This window comes from Pagrus pagrus, assembly GCF_965226575.1.
Source record: "Pagrus pagrus genome assembly, chromosome: 15".
Taxonomy (NCBI): Eukaryota; Metazoa; Chordata; class Actinopteri; order Spariformes; family Sparidae; genus Pagrus; species Pagrus pagrus.
The window spans coordinates 27,631,148-27,646,138 of record NC_140199.1 but is presented as its reverse complement, the minus strand read 5'-3'; the positions used below and the strand labels follow the sequence as shown (position 1 = coordinate 27,646,138).

The window sequence follows — 14,991 nt, the reverse complement described above, 5'->3', positions numbered from 1 at the left end:
TATTATTATACATTTAACTATATATGGTCTCAGATTTTGGATGTTGTTATATCATGATACAATATATAAGCTCTGTCTTGTACTGGTTTTAAAAGCTGCATTACAGTAAAGTGATGTAATAATCTGAATTTACCGGACTGTTCTATGTGTTCTTATTGTCTTTACCCACTTAGTCATTCTATCCAAATTACTGATAATTATTTATCAAAAATCTCATGGCAATATTTTGTCAAAGTACTAATAGTAACCAATATTGCTGCCATATTGCTATGCTGTAAAAAATATCCTGATATTTGATTTATTGCCCAGTTCTAGCATTTATGAGGCGCTTCTGAAAAGATTTCAAAATATAGGTCTCAATATGGCCCTAAAAAAATATTATTTTAAGGCCATATTGCCCAGCACTAGATTTAGATTTCATTCTCACACATTTTATGCCATTTTTCCACTCACACAGTTGTGTGCTGTTTGATTTGACTCACAGAGGGACATTATGAGGAGTCAAGATGAAACAAGGTATTTAATAAATTAATGCAATACAGTTGATCAAAACATTTTACATAACTCAAGCAAAAACTTCCCATGCTCCTTGCTTTGCAGTGCAATTATTCAACACAGGCACGGTGTTTGAAACAGAGCAGAACATCACTTCCAAAACACGAATTGATGACGGTCCAAACTTTTGCGGCCAGCATTGTGTGATGAAGTGGAAATATGGCAGATTATTCATTTGGCCCAAAGTAAAACACTACAGTCACTTAACATCCTGTTGAGACAGTGTTCGTTAACACAGGAGCCTCCTGAGGTTGGTGGTTTGACATCCCCTGCTCTTCCCTCACTTGAGCAGGTGTCTCAGCTGGTCCTGCAGGTTTTTAGAGTGCTCCACACTTGAGGATGGAAATGAGGAGTCAGTGCACACCATCACTCTGTGTTATGGCTTGCTGTGGAACAGTGATGTCAGCTGTTTCCGACTAAAGTATAAACAGGATAAAGAGTTTAGACTTACTTTTTCTGGATGGCCTCCTGCCTAAGCGTCACACAGACAGAGAGTGTTTCAATATTTATTTCCAGTTTGAACAAGTTTCACGCATTTGTACTCATAAACATGATTGATACTCACTGGTACTGTAAATGTGTGGTGATAATAGACATTTTCCTCAGACTCTGGAAGACAGACGATAATGTTAAATCTCTTGGACCACACAAACGAGAGCAAACAATTAACCTCCTATTACATCGTTTAGTGGTCACAATCACATATTACACAGCCCTGTATGAGGGAATGTAACTCTTGTTTTTAAAGGATAACTACCGTTTTTTACAACCTGGACCTTATTTCTAGCAAAATATATGGTCATTTACTCACCCAGATAACTTTGGTGTCATTTGAAGTTGTTCGGACGAAATTAGATCCAGTGGAGCGCCGATATATCCATATAATGCGAGTGACGGGGCACCGAAGCGCAGCCTCTATAAAACGCATTATCTGCCACGAAACTAGTTAATTTCACCAATATTTTGTCATGATACACTAGTGCTATTCCCCTCTGAGTCCGGGCTCGTCCGCTATCAACATCCGGGGTCAAACTAGCAGTAGCAGCTACAGGTAAACAAGCCGGCTGTCGCGGGTGCGCGCGCAGCTCAGAGACGACATCTTCCAGGTCAGCGCTCCACTGGATCTAATTTCGTCCGAACGACGCCAAATGACACCAAAGTTATCTGGGTGAGTAAATGATCATATATTTTGCTAGAAATAAGGTCCAGGTTGTAAAAAACGGTAGTTATCCTTTAAGGCTGTAGTTTGTGGTGCCATTGTCCTCCTCAACACTGAATAGTGTTTCCACTTTTTAGTCCTCCTGTGGCATGTAATTGGCTGTGTATTCACTGACTGTATATTTTGATATTACTCACATCTTCAGAGTGCAAGATGGCATCCTCCTGAATAACCATATTTCTTGCTGCTTGACCAAGAAGCTGGAACACATGAAACAGTAGTAACAACATGGCGATTAAAGGTGAGAAATGGAAGAATTTTGGTTTAAAACATTCAAAAATGAACTCATATTATCAACAGAATGTGAAGAAATAGCCATTTTGTCGTCATGTCAAAGACATATGTATGTACTAGTTGCAGAGGTATTTATTGAAGTTAACATGCTAACCAGCTGCAACCTTAAGAGGTGATAGTCCAATAGTAAACAACACCAATGCCGTTTGTCCATCACATCTGCCGGCCTGGCTCTACGGTTTGAGTCGCTGCGGCCGGGATCTGCATTACCATCAAAACTGGACCACCTGCTTGAAGGTGTGTCTTACAACAATGTTGCGCTTGTCCCGATCCCCGCAGTACTGTCGAAGAATCACCACTAACACAGCGGCTCCGCTAATTCAGTTACAAACACGTTTCATTTACTATAACTTCTTCATAATAAAACCCCCATTAATTTGTCATTTAGAAGCTTTTATTATGAAGCAGCATTACAGGAAATGTCGTGTTTTCATCAGCAGCAACTAAACATGACTCCTGACACAGCTGAGAGCGAACATGACAAAACAGTAAAACGCAGCAGAAGTTTGAAAGAGCAAACAGGACGAGAGAAAGTAAAGAGATTCAGTTAGAAGCTACAAAAGTACTGAGAGCTGAACACAGACTTGTAAAAACGTCTTCTCTCAGGTTTCCTGCACAGACATGGGTTGAGTATCGATTTTAGGGGGAGACGGGTGCTTGTTGTGGGCTGGCCGCAGTTATAATTTGTCACCACGACCCGCTTGGAGGCGGGGTGGGCCAGCTTGGTCCTAGTCGAGAGCAGGTCCATCGCTGGCGCGGCTAGGCACAGTGTGACTGGTGATGGTAAAGCACATCGACCAAAAGTGCTGGTGGAAAAAGGAGACAACACTCCCCGGGTGCTCCCAGTCCTGCCAGAGTCCCCTCGTACAACAGCTAGCTGCATGTTAACTGAGCTCACTGGCGACTGGCAGATACAGTTATCAGGTACACTGGTGATGTGCTGCCCCCTACTTGTTTGGAGTATAAATTCAACAGTGGCCAACTCTTACAGCACCTTTAAGGCTGTAAGTTACTGTATCTGCCAAAAGCTCTCAACTCAGATAGAATGCGTTTAATATCACATGGGACAAAGAAAAACAGCACATTCTTCTTACAACTGAGAGGCTTGCTGGAAAATTACTTTTCCTGTCCAATGACTGATGATATTCCAATGATATTAATGTCATTAGATTTCTACTTCATCTTTAGCATTGAATTCGAGTTGGTCCTTAGTCATTACAAATGTTATGCAAACGTTAATTTTTAGTTTCATTGCACTCGGAATGCGTTTATTCTGAAAACAAAACTAGGGGTCGGACAGTGTTTCCGTTTGTTCTCTGTGTTAGCTGGCTAGCATATTTTGATGGAGCTGTTGGTAACAGCTATGATCTCTTGATTAAACCACTCGTGTCGTTTTACCTCCTGACTGCGGGATCCCTTCAGCACCTGGCGGGTCAGTGCAATCACATCCCCGCTACAGGAGCCCACTTTATCGGATAATAAACCTTTGACAGACTGGCCGAAGCGCGGTTGGGACTCAGCTGACGCCATTTTCTGTGTGTTGGCTAGCGACGGTGGCTGGGCAGGGCCAAAACAGACAACAACGCGTCCACTAGACTGATAATGCGAAGTTGTCTCACTACATAATTCACAGTCCTTCAGAAAACAAATGAATTGACTTTCATGACGCGCATGACTTTCCAGTTATGCGCGCTACTTTGTGCTAAAATGGATTATATGAAAACAATAGAACAAAAGAAGTTAACAGTAAGAACTCACCATCAGTGGTGAAAGACAATCAGATACTTTAAAAGAAAGTAAAGTAGTAGTACAATTACTCTGCCACAAGTAAAAGTCCTAAAATTGTTTTCAGTTGTTGTAAGTAAAGTGTAATTAATTAGCTTTCAAAACTATTATATCACACTGTGTTGTATTGTAAGTATCTGTTTGGAATAGAGCAAATTGCAACTCCTCTTTATATACAGGTGGGTAGTTTAAAGGACCTCTGTGTAGGATTTATGGGATGAAATGGGAAAAAATTCTCATAGTTAAGTTTTCATTGCTTTATAATCTCTAGAGTTGAGCAAGTACTTGGCTGAAACAGGTATTCAGTACAGATAATGTACTTTTTTACAAGTTTGTGTGTCATTCAAGTAAATGGCCATTCCATACTTGTGATAAATGAAAATCCTCACAGGGGATGTGACTGAAGTTTATCTAGTCAAGTTTATAAAAAAAACTGCCTGTGTAAATACTGTAGTTCTCTCACTCTTGTGATCAGAAACATTGATCTTAAGCTCAATTCAGAGGCCATTCTGTAAAAAGTTTTCTTAAAAATAAGAAATATAGCAACTTCTGATCAATGCACATTCATTTCAGGCTTAAATAATACATTTAGTCCAGCTCACTTTGGGTTTAAACACCACCCGCTTAAGTCCCGCACATTGTTTGCAAGGATAATGACCTGCCAACAACTTTATGCTGATGAGGCGGTCATATGTGCATCAGCTATGTCACCAAGCAAGGCAGCAGAGATCCTAACTGCATACCTGGTCCATCAGTGGCAGCAACGCAATCATACTGTACTGAATTTGAAAAAAGTGTGTGTTTCTCCATTAGAAAACAGAGCTCACCTGAAGATTTTAAAATCCAGCCACAAAATGAAGAAATACAGAGGTCAATACTTTCAATAGTTTTTAGGAAATTTAGGAAATCTTAAATTTGATAGACAGCAAAGACCAACCTTAATTGTTTCAAATTAATCAGACACTACATACCTACTCAGGCAACCCAGTTATTCACGCACCCAATATTTTTTAAAAAAAAATTCAGATTGCATGACAGTATAGGATCAAGCAACACCGTCCACAATGAGACATATCATCTTTATTTAATCAGGCACAATAATAGACAAAAAGCCTGTCCACTGGCATCATTGTCAGATATTATAAAGATACAATCTATTTGGCTTAGAGAGCTTTACTCTGTTCTGTTTTCTCAAATAATTTTTTTTTTTTTTAAATGTATTAATAGTCTAGCCCCAGAGCCTCTTTCTGGGTGTATCCAAAAACAGGACAGTAACAGAGTAACTAGGTGAACGGCAACTGTGAAATACCACATCATACATCTAAATTTGGACAATCAGCTTTCTCCATAAAAGGCTGTTAATCCTGGAACACATTACCAACTGAAATCAAACTAATTTCAGATATAAAATATTTTACATCAAAGGTTAAGTGCTGGTTAAAACCAAACCAATATTTAGCTTATTGTACTTTGATGTAGGGTATATGTGTATTGATGAAATGTGACGTGTGTAAGTGTGGTATGTGTGTTGTAGTATTTGTATTTTATGATACTGACCATTGAAAGCTGTATGTTTTAACCAGAGGGACGAGAGTTGAACATTAGCAATGGCTATAAACTCTGTGTGCAACACAACAGTTGCATTCTCTGCACGGCCTCTGTATAGTGAAGGCACGGCCTCTGTACATGGGGCGCACACTCTACCACTCTACTCTGGACTACAGTGGCACCCCGAAACTAAGAGTTGTTTGTAGTGTTGTAACCTTCGAATGAGCCTTTTAGATCTCCGGAGGGAGTGGGTTCTCTTCCACAGAGTGCGCCATGTTGCAGCGCCATGTTTCTATTTTTTTTTGTACCTTTTCTATTTGCCTTTAAAATATGCGTCTGCTGAGTAAGCACTGACAACAGCTGTGGGAGTTTGGAGCAGAAAATATAATACTCAACTAGAACAAATATCTCAAAACTCTATTTCAATACAGTAATGCACTTCCCACTATTGCTAACTTAACTTTACCAGTGTCTATGTTGAGTGGATATATTTCATCATGGTTTTCTGCAAGGATATGCTGAATCGAGTGTGGTCTTATCTTGTTTGAATTGGCCCAACCTTAAATATTCACAGTGAAGGACTTGACATTGAAGGAGGTGCATAAAAGCTTGGATCTGCAGCAGCCCACAGCCTTCCTGCTTAGCTCCCCTCTGTGATGCTTGGCCTCTGCTGAACCAGACCCCTCTGTCAGGGCCCTCCTCTACAGATATGGCTTTGTTTCTGTGTGTGTGTGTGTTTTTGACCATTGTCCTGGCTTTGTTAGCTTTGCAGTTGAAGCTCAGGATGTCTGCACATGGCCCTCAGGAGCCTCCACGTCTCCCATCACTACCCGTGATCGGCAGTTTGCTGAGTCTGCGGAGCCCCCACCCTCCTCATGTGCTTTTCAAAGAACTGCAGAAGAAATATGGACAGACATACTCTCTGATGATGGGTTCCCACTGTGTCATCATCGTCAACCAGCACACACACGCCAAAGAAGTCCTGCTGAAGAAGGGAAAGATATTTGCAGGAAGGCCCAGAACAGTGGGTACACCTCTTCTTCATTGTCAGCTACTACATCTTCTTAGCAGCAGTTGTCAGTTATGTTTTCTTCTTTTCCATCCCTGTGCTGTATGTGATGAAGGTAACCACGGATGTTCTCACTAGAGATGGGAAAGACATTGCATTTGGAGACTACAGTCCTACCTGGAGATTCCACCGAAAAATAGTCCATGGAGCACTGTGCATGTTTGGGGAGGGCTCTGTCTCCATCGAGAAGATCAGTGAGTATAGTTCACTCTACACTCCTTCTATATCATTCCTCTGACTCAACATGAGGGTTATGAATTGTGTTCACTTTTTGGGTTGCAGCCCTGACACCTCTCACTAGAGTTAGCTTGCTCTTTAGTGGTAGTACCCATGCAGATAGTTTTGGTTTACTAGTCCCGGTTCTGAGGTATATGCTTCTTACATTTCTGCATCATGATATTAAAAAGAAAGAAAGAATAGAACTACTTGAGCAACATAATAAATGTGATGTGTACAGCATGTTTTGTTCATATACAATTTGTTTTTACTTTTCACTTGAGGTCCTTCTGCTTTCCTTCTTCAGTAAAATAAAAGTAGCCAGCAATGACCTACATATGTGTTAAAAGTAGCCACTGGACTATGTACAATTGCGAAACAATACAGCAGCCAGTAACAATCCCTTCTTCACTCTAGTTGTACTGCGGGACTACCAAGGCACAGTATGACAGGGAGGCCACCGAGAACAGGCACTTGGGCGCAGGTCCGACTGATCTCCCGCCCTCTTGTTGTCCAGCGGATGACCAGGGCCTCAAAAAATCGATGTCATCGTCACTGACACGTTACTATTTCCGAGGTGTATGTCCAGTGGTTGTCGGTGTTAATGCCGTTGTGTTTTTCTCGCGGTTTGTTTGTATAAACAAACAGCCAGCGGCAGAGCTAATGCAGCCGAGTGTGAGCTGTAGTTTCCCCCCTGGTAAACACACCGCCTGGCTGTCGCAGCTGCAGTGTCTTTGGGCACTCGGTGAAGCAGACAGGACCCTTGGTAGATCCATGAAATTTTCATGAGCAAAATAACCACATGATATATTGGTAGATATCATCACAGTCCGACAACGGTATCGCAGCATTTTCTTTTACTGCAATATCACGAAATTTGGTGTATCGTTACACCCCCACTTGCTACCAAAAAGAAAAAAGTCCTGCTTTAGAGGCTTCCTGTCCTGGGCTGTGCATGAACCATGCGAGTTTGTGATGTTTCCGGTCAGGTTCTGACTTCCCTTACCCTGTCCCCACGTCATTGGTTATACAGATGTAAACTTTTTAAAAACACCTCCCATATATATAGTTGTTATTTATTTTTTAAATTTTTTTAAAGGCTTAGTAATTAAGTAAAACAGCTAGAAACTGTAGTTTTGTCTATTTTCAGTGGCGGAGCAATACACATCTGGTACTCTAGTGCGCACTGTATTTGGGGCAGCAGGACTTTGTGTGTGGGGTTGAGTCAAAATAAACTAGTGTGTGTTTTCATGGTAATGAAAGAACACATCACCCAGTGCAACAGGGAGGCTCACTGATGTGTTTTTAGTAGATGCATATAGTATGACAAAGACAATAAGATATATCAGGCTTAGATACAAACATAATGTAAAGAAAAAATACATTTCAGTATCATTTTTAAAAAGTGAGCAATGTTAACATGTCAGTAAGATGGTGTCTCGCCTGTGTCATGCTCAGTCTGTGCAGAGGCTCAGTCTCTGTGCTCCGTCCTGTCTGAGGCAGCAGCTGCTGGACTGGCCCTGGATCTTTCTCCTGAGCTGACTCGGGCCATTACCAACGTCATCTGCTCACTCTGCTTTAACTCCTCCTACTGCAGAGGAGACCCAGAGTTTGAGGCCATGCTGCACTACAGCCAGGGCATTGTAGACACTGTGGCAAAGGACAGCCTGGTGGACATCTTCCCCTGGTTACAGGTAGACCACATGAACACTCTGAACGTAGAAGAGGAGGAACACACAGGAGAGTGTACTAGTCAAAACAGTTACTAGCTATTTAAAGGCTAAAAAAAAACTTTTTAGATATGTATTACAAAAGCATCTTGTGTTATGCAACTTGTGTGCTGAGTAAAATGCAGCATCTAGTGTCTTTGCAGCAGATATACTGACTTAATTGGATTTAGATATTTCTTTGAAAAAAGAAAAAAAAACTTCAATGCTGAAACAAGGGTGATATTTAAACTTAATCTGACCATCCTTAACCCACATATCCTAGGAGGATGGATAAGAGGAGATTGAGAATTACAACATATAGTTATAATAATATTAAAATGTTTGCAAAATATATTACAGTAACTATTGTCACAGTGTTTATAAAAAGCAGTGACATCTGTCTCTTTGTCACAGATTTTTCCCAATGCAGACCTGTGTCTTCTAAAAGAGTGTGTTTCGATCAGAGACAAACTTCTACAGAAGGAATATGATAAACACAAGGTACAGTTGGCTTCTGGCTCTTTATGCTCTGTGCTGTCACTATCGAGGTAAAGATGGCTCAAATTTAAGGGTGATATACTATAGCTGGTAGGGGCCACATGTGCCCACAAAGCTGTAACTTTAATCTCTTGGGAAGGGAATTGGTCACCAATTACAGTATAAGGAAACTGGCACATTTTCAATTCATTCAATTTAAAGGACCAATTTGTGAGAAATTAGATTTTTGAGTCTCACAACTCGTGAGACATTCACAACTCGTCAAATAGTTACGCTTCAGGAGTGTAGGTTGGGTCAGCCTCCACCCCAAAGTGTCAGTATTTGACAAATCAGGACTTCTTACAAATTTGGACCGTTTTTGGAAGCTTGTTTTACCTGAGTTAGGCCAAAGGTTATTTGAACATGCAAAAAAAGACAAACATGCCTTTTGGTGTTGTGTAAATATCAGACAGGCATTCAATTCAACAAATAAGTTGGATAAGGTTCCCAATAAGAAAGCAATACTAACTGGTGTTTAAATGGGTCTTTGCCAGTTTGTAAATAAGATTTTAGCAGCTTTCAAGGTAATTTCTCTGAAAATGAACAGCAGCTTATGACATCAACCCAGCTATGTCACTGCTACTGTGTGTCATCAACTGGTTCCAAACTTAAAGGCATAACCCTAATATGCAGGATTCTCCTAAAAAAACCAGCAACAACAACAACAACAACAAACTATAGACTCACACAAAAGTGATTCCTCTCAATCATCACTTATGACCATGTTTGGGAAGTTTCAGTGTGTCAACCTTTGGCCAGTGGCGTGCAGCCAATAACAGCATGCAGATTATGAACATTTCAGGATATGAAAAACGTAGCGACCAGGTTATTTCACTGTCTTGTCTCTCTTCTCTGCACGTAGTCTGACATAAAGAGCGGGTGTGGGTGTGTTTATTTGTGCTTTAGAATGCAACGTCCGTGAAACAATCAGAAAATGACATTTTACATCTCTGATTCACTGCTTTGTTCGCCGCTCCCTCTCTTCATTCACTCTCTAGCTCGCTTGACCACCAGTATAACTGGATTGCCAGTCAGCAATACTTTTCCTAGGAGATTTCATGTCTGGTGGCAGACAAAATAGTACCTGGAAAGTCAGGTTTCTAGGGAACCAGTCAAAATGGAGATGGTGACATTATTTTATAGCCACGCAATCAACATTTACTCCATAACGATACATTAAACAAAAAAATAAATAAATAAATACAGTATTGTACACAAAGACAGTATTGTGCATCACGATCACACCACCACACTAACACACCACTCCCCCCAGGCAGACTACAGTGACCATGTGCAGAGAGACCTGCTGGATGCTCTGCTGAGTGCCAAGCGCAGCGCTGAGAACAACAACACAGCAGAGATCAGTGCAGAGTCCGTGGGCCTCAGTGACGACCACGTCCTAATGACTGTGGGAGATATCTTTGGAGCTGGTGTGGAAACAACCACCACTGTGCTCAAATGGGCCATCATCTACCTCATCCACAACCCACAGGTAAGGGATGACTAGAGGCTACTCTGATTCCACTGAATTTTTAACCTAACTACAAGGACCCACTAAACAAATCAAGTTCTTTATTACAGATCTTCATACCGCTTTTGTCCATGGGGGCACCAGAATCAGGGGCCACTCTCTGTAGTTAATGTCAATTCTCCTCATGCATGTCTAAAGTAATTATTCCATTGATAAAATAGTAAGACTGAGAGAGCTGTATTGTTGATTGACAGATGTCTCAGCAGTTGTGGCTGCTTCTCTTATTATTGTCACATTTGGATTTTCAAGCCCCAGTAACTGAAATCATTAAAACATAAAAATAAAAATTCTGATGGAAAAGACAAAAACACATGCAAATTAAATTAAAGTATATTCTCTGTATTGCTCATTATAAATATGTCTGCTTGTGTTTGTGTGTGTTCAGATGCAGAGGCGTATCCAGGAGGAGTTGGACAGTAAGGTGGGGGAGGACCGGTCCCCCCAGCTCAGTGACAGAGGTAGACTGCCCTACCTGGAGGCCACCATCAGGGAGGTGTTAAGGATCCGCCCTGTGGCCCCTCTGCTAATCCCCCATGTGGCCCTCAGTGACACCAGGTACACTCAACACTGCCATGACACGCAGTCAGAACCATTCCCTACCATCCAGCTAGTCCACCATGTTTGGAATATTTGTTTCATGCACAGAGAAGAATTAAATATCAATTAAATAATAATCATTATGAGAGAACACTGTTCCTATAACCTCCCTTTTTTGTCTCTATACTTCTCTGTAGCATTGGAGATTTCACAGTGAGGAAAGGAACTCGAGTCATCATCAACCTTTGGTCTCTGCACCATGATGAGAAGGAATGGAAAAACCCTGAGCTCTTTGACCCTGGTGAGAAGAACCTTTCCGTCCAATGTGCCATTTAGCCTGGAAAATGATGCACTGAAGTGTAACCGTTAAAGGTCCCAAATGCCAAATTGAGCACCAGTAGTTGTCACAGTTCAGCACCAGCATGGTAGACCGAAAAAAAACCCTGGCATTGTCTGCCACACCTCCCCTCTCCCTTCGCCCCCACACACCCCACCCTCCATACCTCTGCCAGGCACAGAGGGAGCATCCCATCAACACAGGAGATAATGGAATAAAGTTGCCCCTTTGTGGACCATGTCAAATGATGATGTAAATACATTAGGCAAGCAGGAGGATGTAAACCATGGCTATTATTTGCTTCAGTAACTTGCAGAGTTGAGAGCAAGAGGCACAAGAACACAAGCAATCCTGCTTGCTGTGTCTATAAACGGGGTGGTCCAGTGGTTCCGAAGGGAGGGGGCTCACATGCACTAACATGCACACGCTGCCAGACCAGCTATCCAAAACAAATAACAGAAAAGCTCAATAATAGTAGGCAAGGCATGGCAAGTTTATCTGTAACACACAGACAGGGAGTGTGAAGTCACTCTGCTCAGGACGTCTTTACTCCATTATATCTTTACATAGTAAATAGTTCTCTGACATCTAATGAAGCAATGTCATCATCATTGTCAAAATGGTGAAAACTGAGCTCCTTCATCTTGTGGTTAGTAGTCTGAGGGTGTCAGGTCAGGTGAATAGGGTGGATGGCAGTGCTGACTTGTAATTTTCAATTACCTGAATCAGAAACACCACAAAAGACATACATTTCATATTTTCTGCATAATCACTCAAAGAGCTGAAAGTGCATGGAGCACGAGCCGTCCTTCTACCTTAGGCCATGAGCTTATCAATCAGCCCTCATAGAGGGATTTAGGGGGATTTCTGGGTGGAAATCAAATACAGTATAATATTCATAATTATGTTTTCATTAGTTTATGATCACTTCAAAGTAAGAATCATTGTATATTTGTTACCTTAGAATTAGCCTTTTATATCTACAGAGGGAGCAGGTCCCCTTCTTTTATAACGGTCAACAAGATGGAGGGTGCGACAAGGGTTTTTCAGTCCACTGCAATCTGCAACCTCACCACTAGATGCCACTAAATCTACACACTGGACCTTTAGGTGTCATTTATGGAGCAAATACAACTTTTTCTCATGCCAGCTTGGAAAAAGGACGATTTTTTAATGGAACTCATTGTAGAATAGGAATAGGATGAATGGTGACACAAAGATATAAGCCATCTCTGGTTACTGTGCTGTTATGAATGAATGGAAATAGAAATAGAAAATACTTTATTCTCTACCTTCTGTTTACAAAAAGGGTACCTTAAAAAACACAACATATCACATTCAAACCAGGACACATTAAACACATCAGCATAGAAAAACAACAGGAGCTACATTAAAAAGAACTTCATGTGGTTGATGTTTAGGACTGAAGCAGAAAAATAAAGATATGCTTTGCGCTGAGGTAGAAGGCTCGCTTAAAAAGTGTCTGGCCTTACCGATTGAGATATTTTACTGAATCAGGGACAAATTATTTTCTACTGATGCTTTCTTTGCACAGGGGACTCTCCTTAGCCCTGAGGGTGCATTGATATCTGCACTGATGTTGGTTTCATTGGAGGCTTGTAGTTATGCTTGTGTATGTTGATTCCTATTCCTGTGCTCCTCCTCTGCAGGTCGGTTCTTGAACAGTGAAGGCACAGGTCTGATCATCCCATCATCCAGTTACCTGCCGTTTGGTGCTGGGGTCAGGGTGTGTCTGGGTGAGGCCTTGGCCAAGATGGAGCTCTTCCTCCTTCTGTCCTGCATCCTCCAGTGCTTCACACTCTCTGTCCCACCAGGGGACTCTCTGCCCAGTCTGGAGGGCAAGTTTGGTGTGGTCCTCCAGCCAGTCAAGTACAAAGTGAACGCCATGCCCAGACCAGGCTGGGAGAGGAAGTGCCAGGGCTTGTGAGGGCGGCAATGCTCGACAGCACTGGCTCTCAGCTGTGACCTTTCCTTCCATCATACAGGCAGATCATCAAGCAGTTAACTGGACATATCAAAACATCTCTTTGTATGCATTTATTATTATTTCTTGACAGTATAATGAAATCTTAACCAACAGTTCTGAACATCATTTATAAATAAAGGTTTGGGTCTAATATACGGTATCTGACAAGTTCTGTCTGCTGTCATGAAATACTTGACAATGGACTGCATACCAATAGCCACGTTACTTTGAAATGCAGTCAATTACTGAACACAATTTGAAAGGCAGTTTTTCTAATAGTAATATAATCCACAATGTTTCTACAAATGTAATCTTATCTGAATTATTTTGGATAACCTTTGGATTACATCAAAATCAAACATTGAAAATATTGCCTCAGGTCTCAACATACATCGGAGGGTTTGTGAGATGATTAATGTAAAGTAGAAAACAAAGTTCTGCCACATTTACATCCATTTTTTATCTTTTCCTTTCCTGTGAAATATTGAATAATTTGACCTCTTTGATGTTTTTTTGGAGGAGACATGTCTCTTTAGTGGATCTACGAAAAACTCAACAACAGTAGTAGACACTAGTCTTTTGTAAGATCACTAGCCAGTTTAACTGCTTCTTTTTATTATAAACAATGTATTGTGTTTTATAAGCTTATAATAGTTTTTTAATGCAAATTCTAAATCTTAAAAGTAATAGTATCTTCTGTCAGATACATGCAGTCTAGTAAAATGAATTAATTAATAGAATATATACAGTAAATAATCAAGTGATGCAGGAGCATCTCAAACTTTATTGAGTAAAGGTACTCAGTTACTTTCCACAACTGGCTATCACAATGGATCTGGAGAGACGCTGGTATTTCATGGGTTTTCTGGTAATCTTCAATGTGTTCTACACTTAATGAAACATGTTAGCTTGGATACTGTGTATAGTAGAAATACTCAAGTAAGTACCTCAATATTGTATTTCACAGTATTTAAGAAAATGTTCTTAGTTGCATGCCACCAGTGTATAATATCTCATGTGGCACAGTCATTATAATGTCCATTTCCACAGCATTAATTCAATCAGTACAACAAGAGTCATGTGATACTCATGCAATCTGCTGGTCTGGCATTGCACTGCTATAACACTGTTGGAGTTATTATGGACAGCAGCTGTACAGTTGCTCAGGAGGTAGAGAGGGTCGTCCAGTAATCGGAAGGTCACCTCTGTCATCAGTGTGTGAATGTGACAAATGTTGTAAAGCACTTAGAGTGGTCAGTAGACTGGATAAAGTGCTATATAGTCCATTTACCATTTAAAACAATATGATCAAAATTAATACAGCAGAACCAGAGATATCACCTCCTTCCTTTTAAAAACCTTTCTATGGAGCCACAAAAGGCTTTATACTACTTTTGCTCATATGCGGTAATACTCTCCAAGACCTGTAAACACACTTTAATGTCTAAAATGGATGGAGTTTTGTACAGTTTTGAAGTACTTTAACTTGAGTATTTGTATTTTCTCCTACTTTAAACTTCCACTCCAGCACATTTTGGAGGCTAATACTGCCATTTTCACTCAACTACATTTATTATAACTTACTAGTAGATTGGAATATTGGATCCGATAGTCAGTCAAGTTAATCCCATAGGTCGACCCATAGGTGTCATTGACATTGACACAGC

General features: G+C 40.8%; 2 protein-coding genes across 2 annotated transcripts; one reads left to right on the top strand and one right to left on the bottom strand.

The window, feature by feature from the left end:
- Positions 1-501: 501 nt before the first annotated feature.
- Positions 502-3,631, bottom strand: borcs7 (BLOC-1 related complex subunit 7). The gene is made up of 5 exons (XM_084375993.1): positions 3,467-3,631; positions 1,912-1,974; positions 1,121-1,164; positions 1,007-1,027; positions 502-887 (listed from the first exon to the last, which is right to left on the bottom strand). The coding sequence occupies exons 1-5, from the start codon at positions 3,596-3,598 to the stop codon at positions 836-838; spliced, it is 312 nt and encodes a 103-aa protein (XP_084232119.1). The 5' UTR covers positions 3,599-3,631; the 3' UTR covers positions 502-835.
- A 2,415-nt stretch (positions 3,632-6,046) lies between these two features.
- cyp17a1 (cytochrome P450, family 17, subfamily A, polypeptide 1) lies at positions 6,047-13,475 on the top strand. The gene is made up of 8 exons (XM_084375989.1): positions 6,047-6,425; positions 6,526-6,664; positions 8,145-8,380; positions 8,810-8,896; positions 10,206-10,424; positions 10,849-11,018; positions 11,198-11,301; positions 13,008-13,475. The coding sequence occupies exons 1-8, from the start codon at positions 6,111-6,113 to the stop codon at positions 13,283-13,285; spliced, it is 1,548 nt and encodes a 515-aa protein (XP_084232115.1). The 5' UTR covers positions 6,047-6,110; the 3' UTR covers positions 13,286-13,475.
- Positions 13,476-14,991: the final 1,516 nt, after the last annotated feature.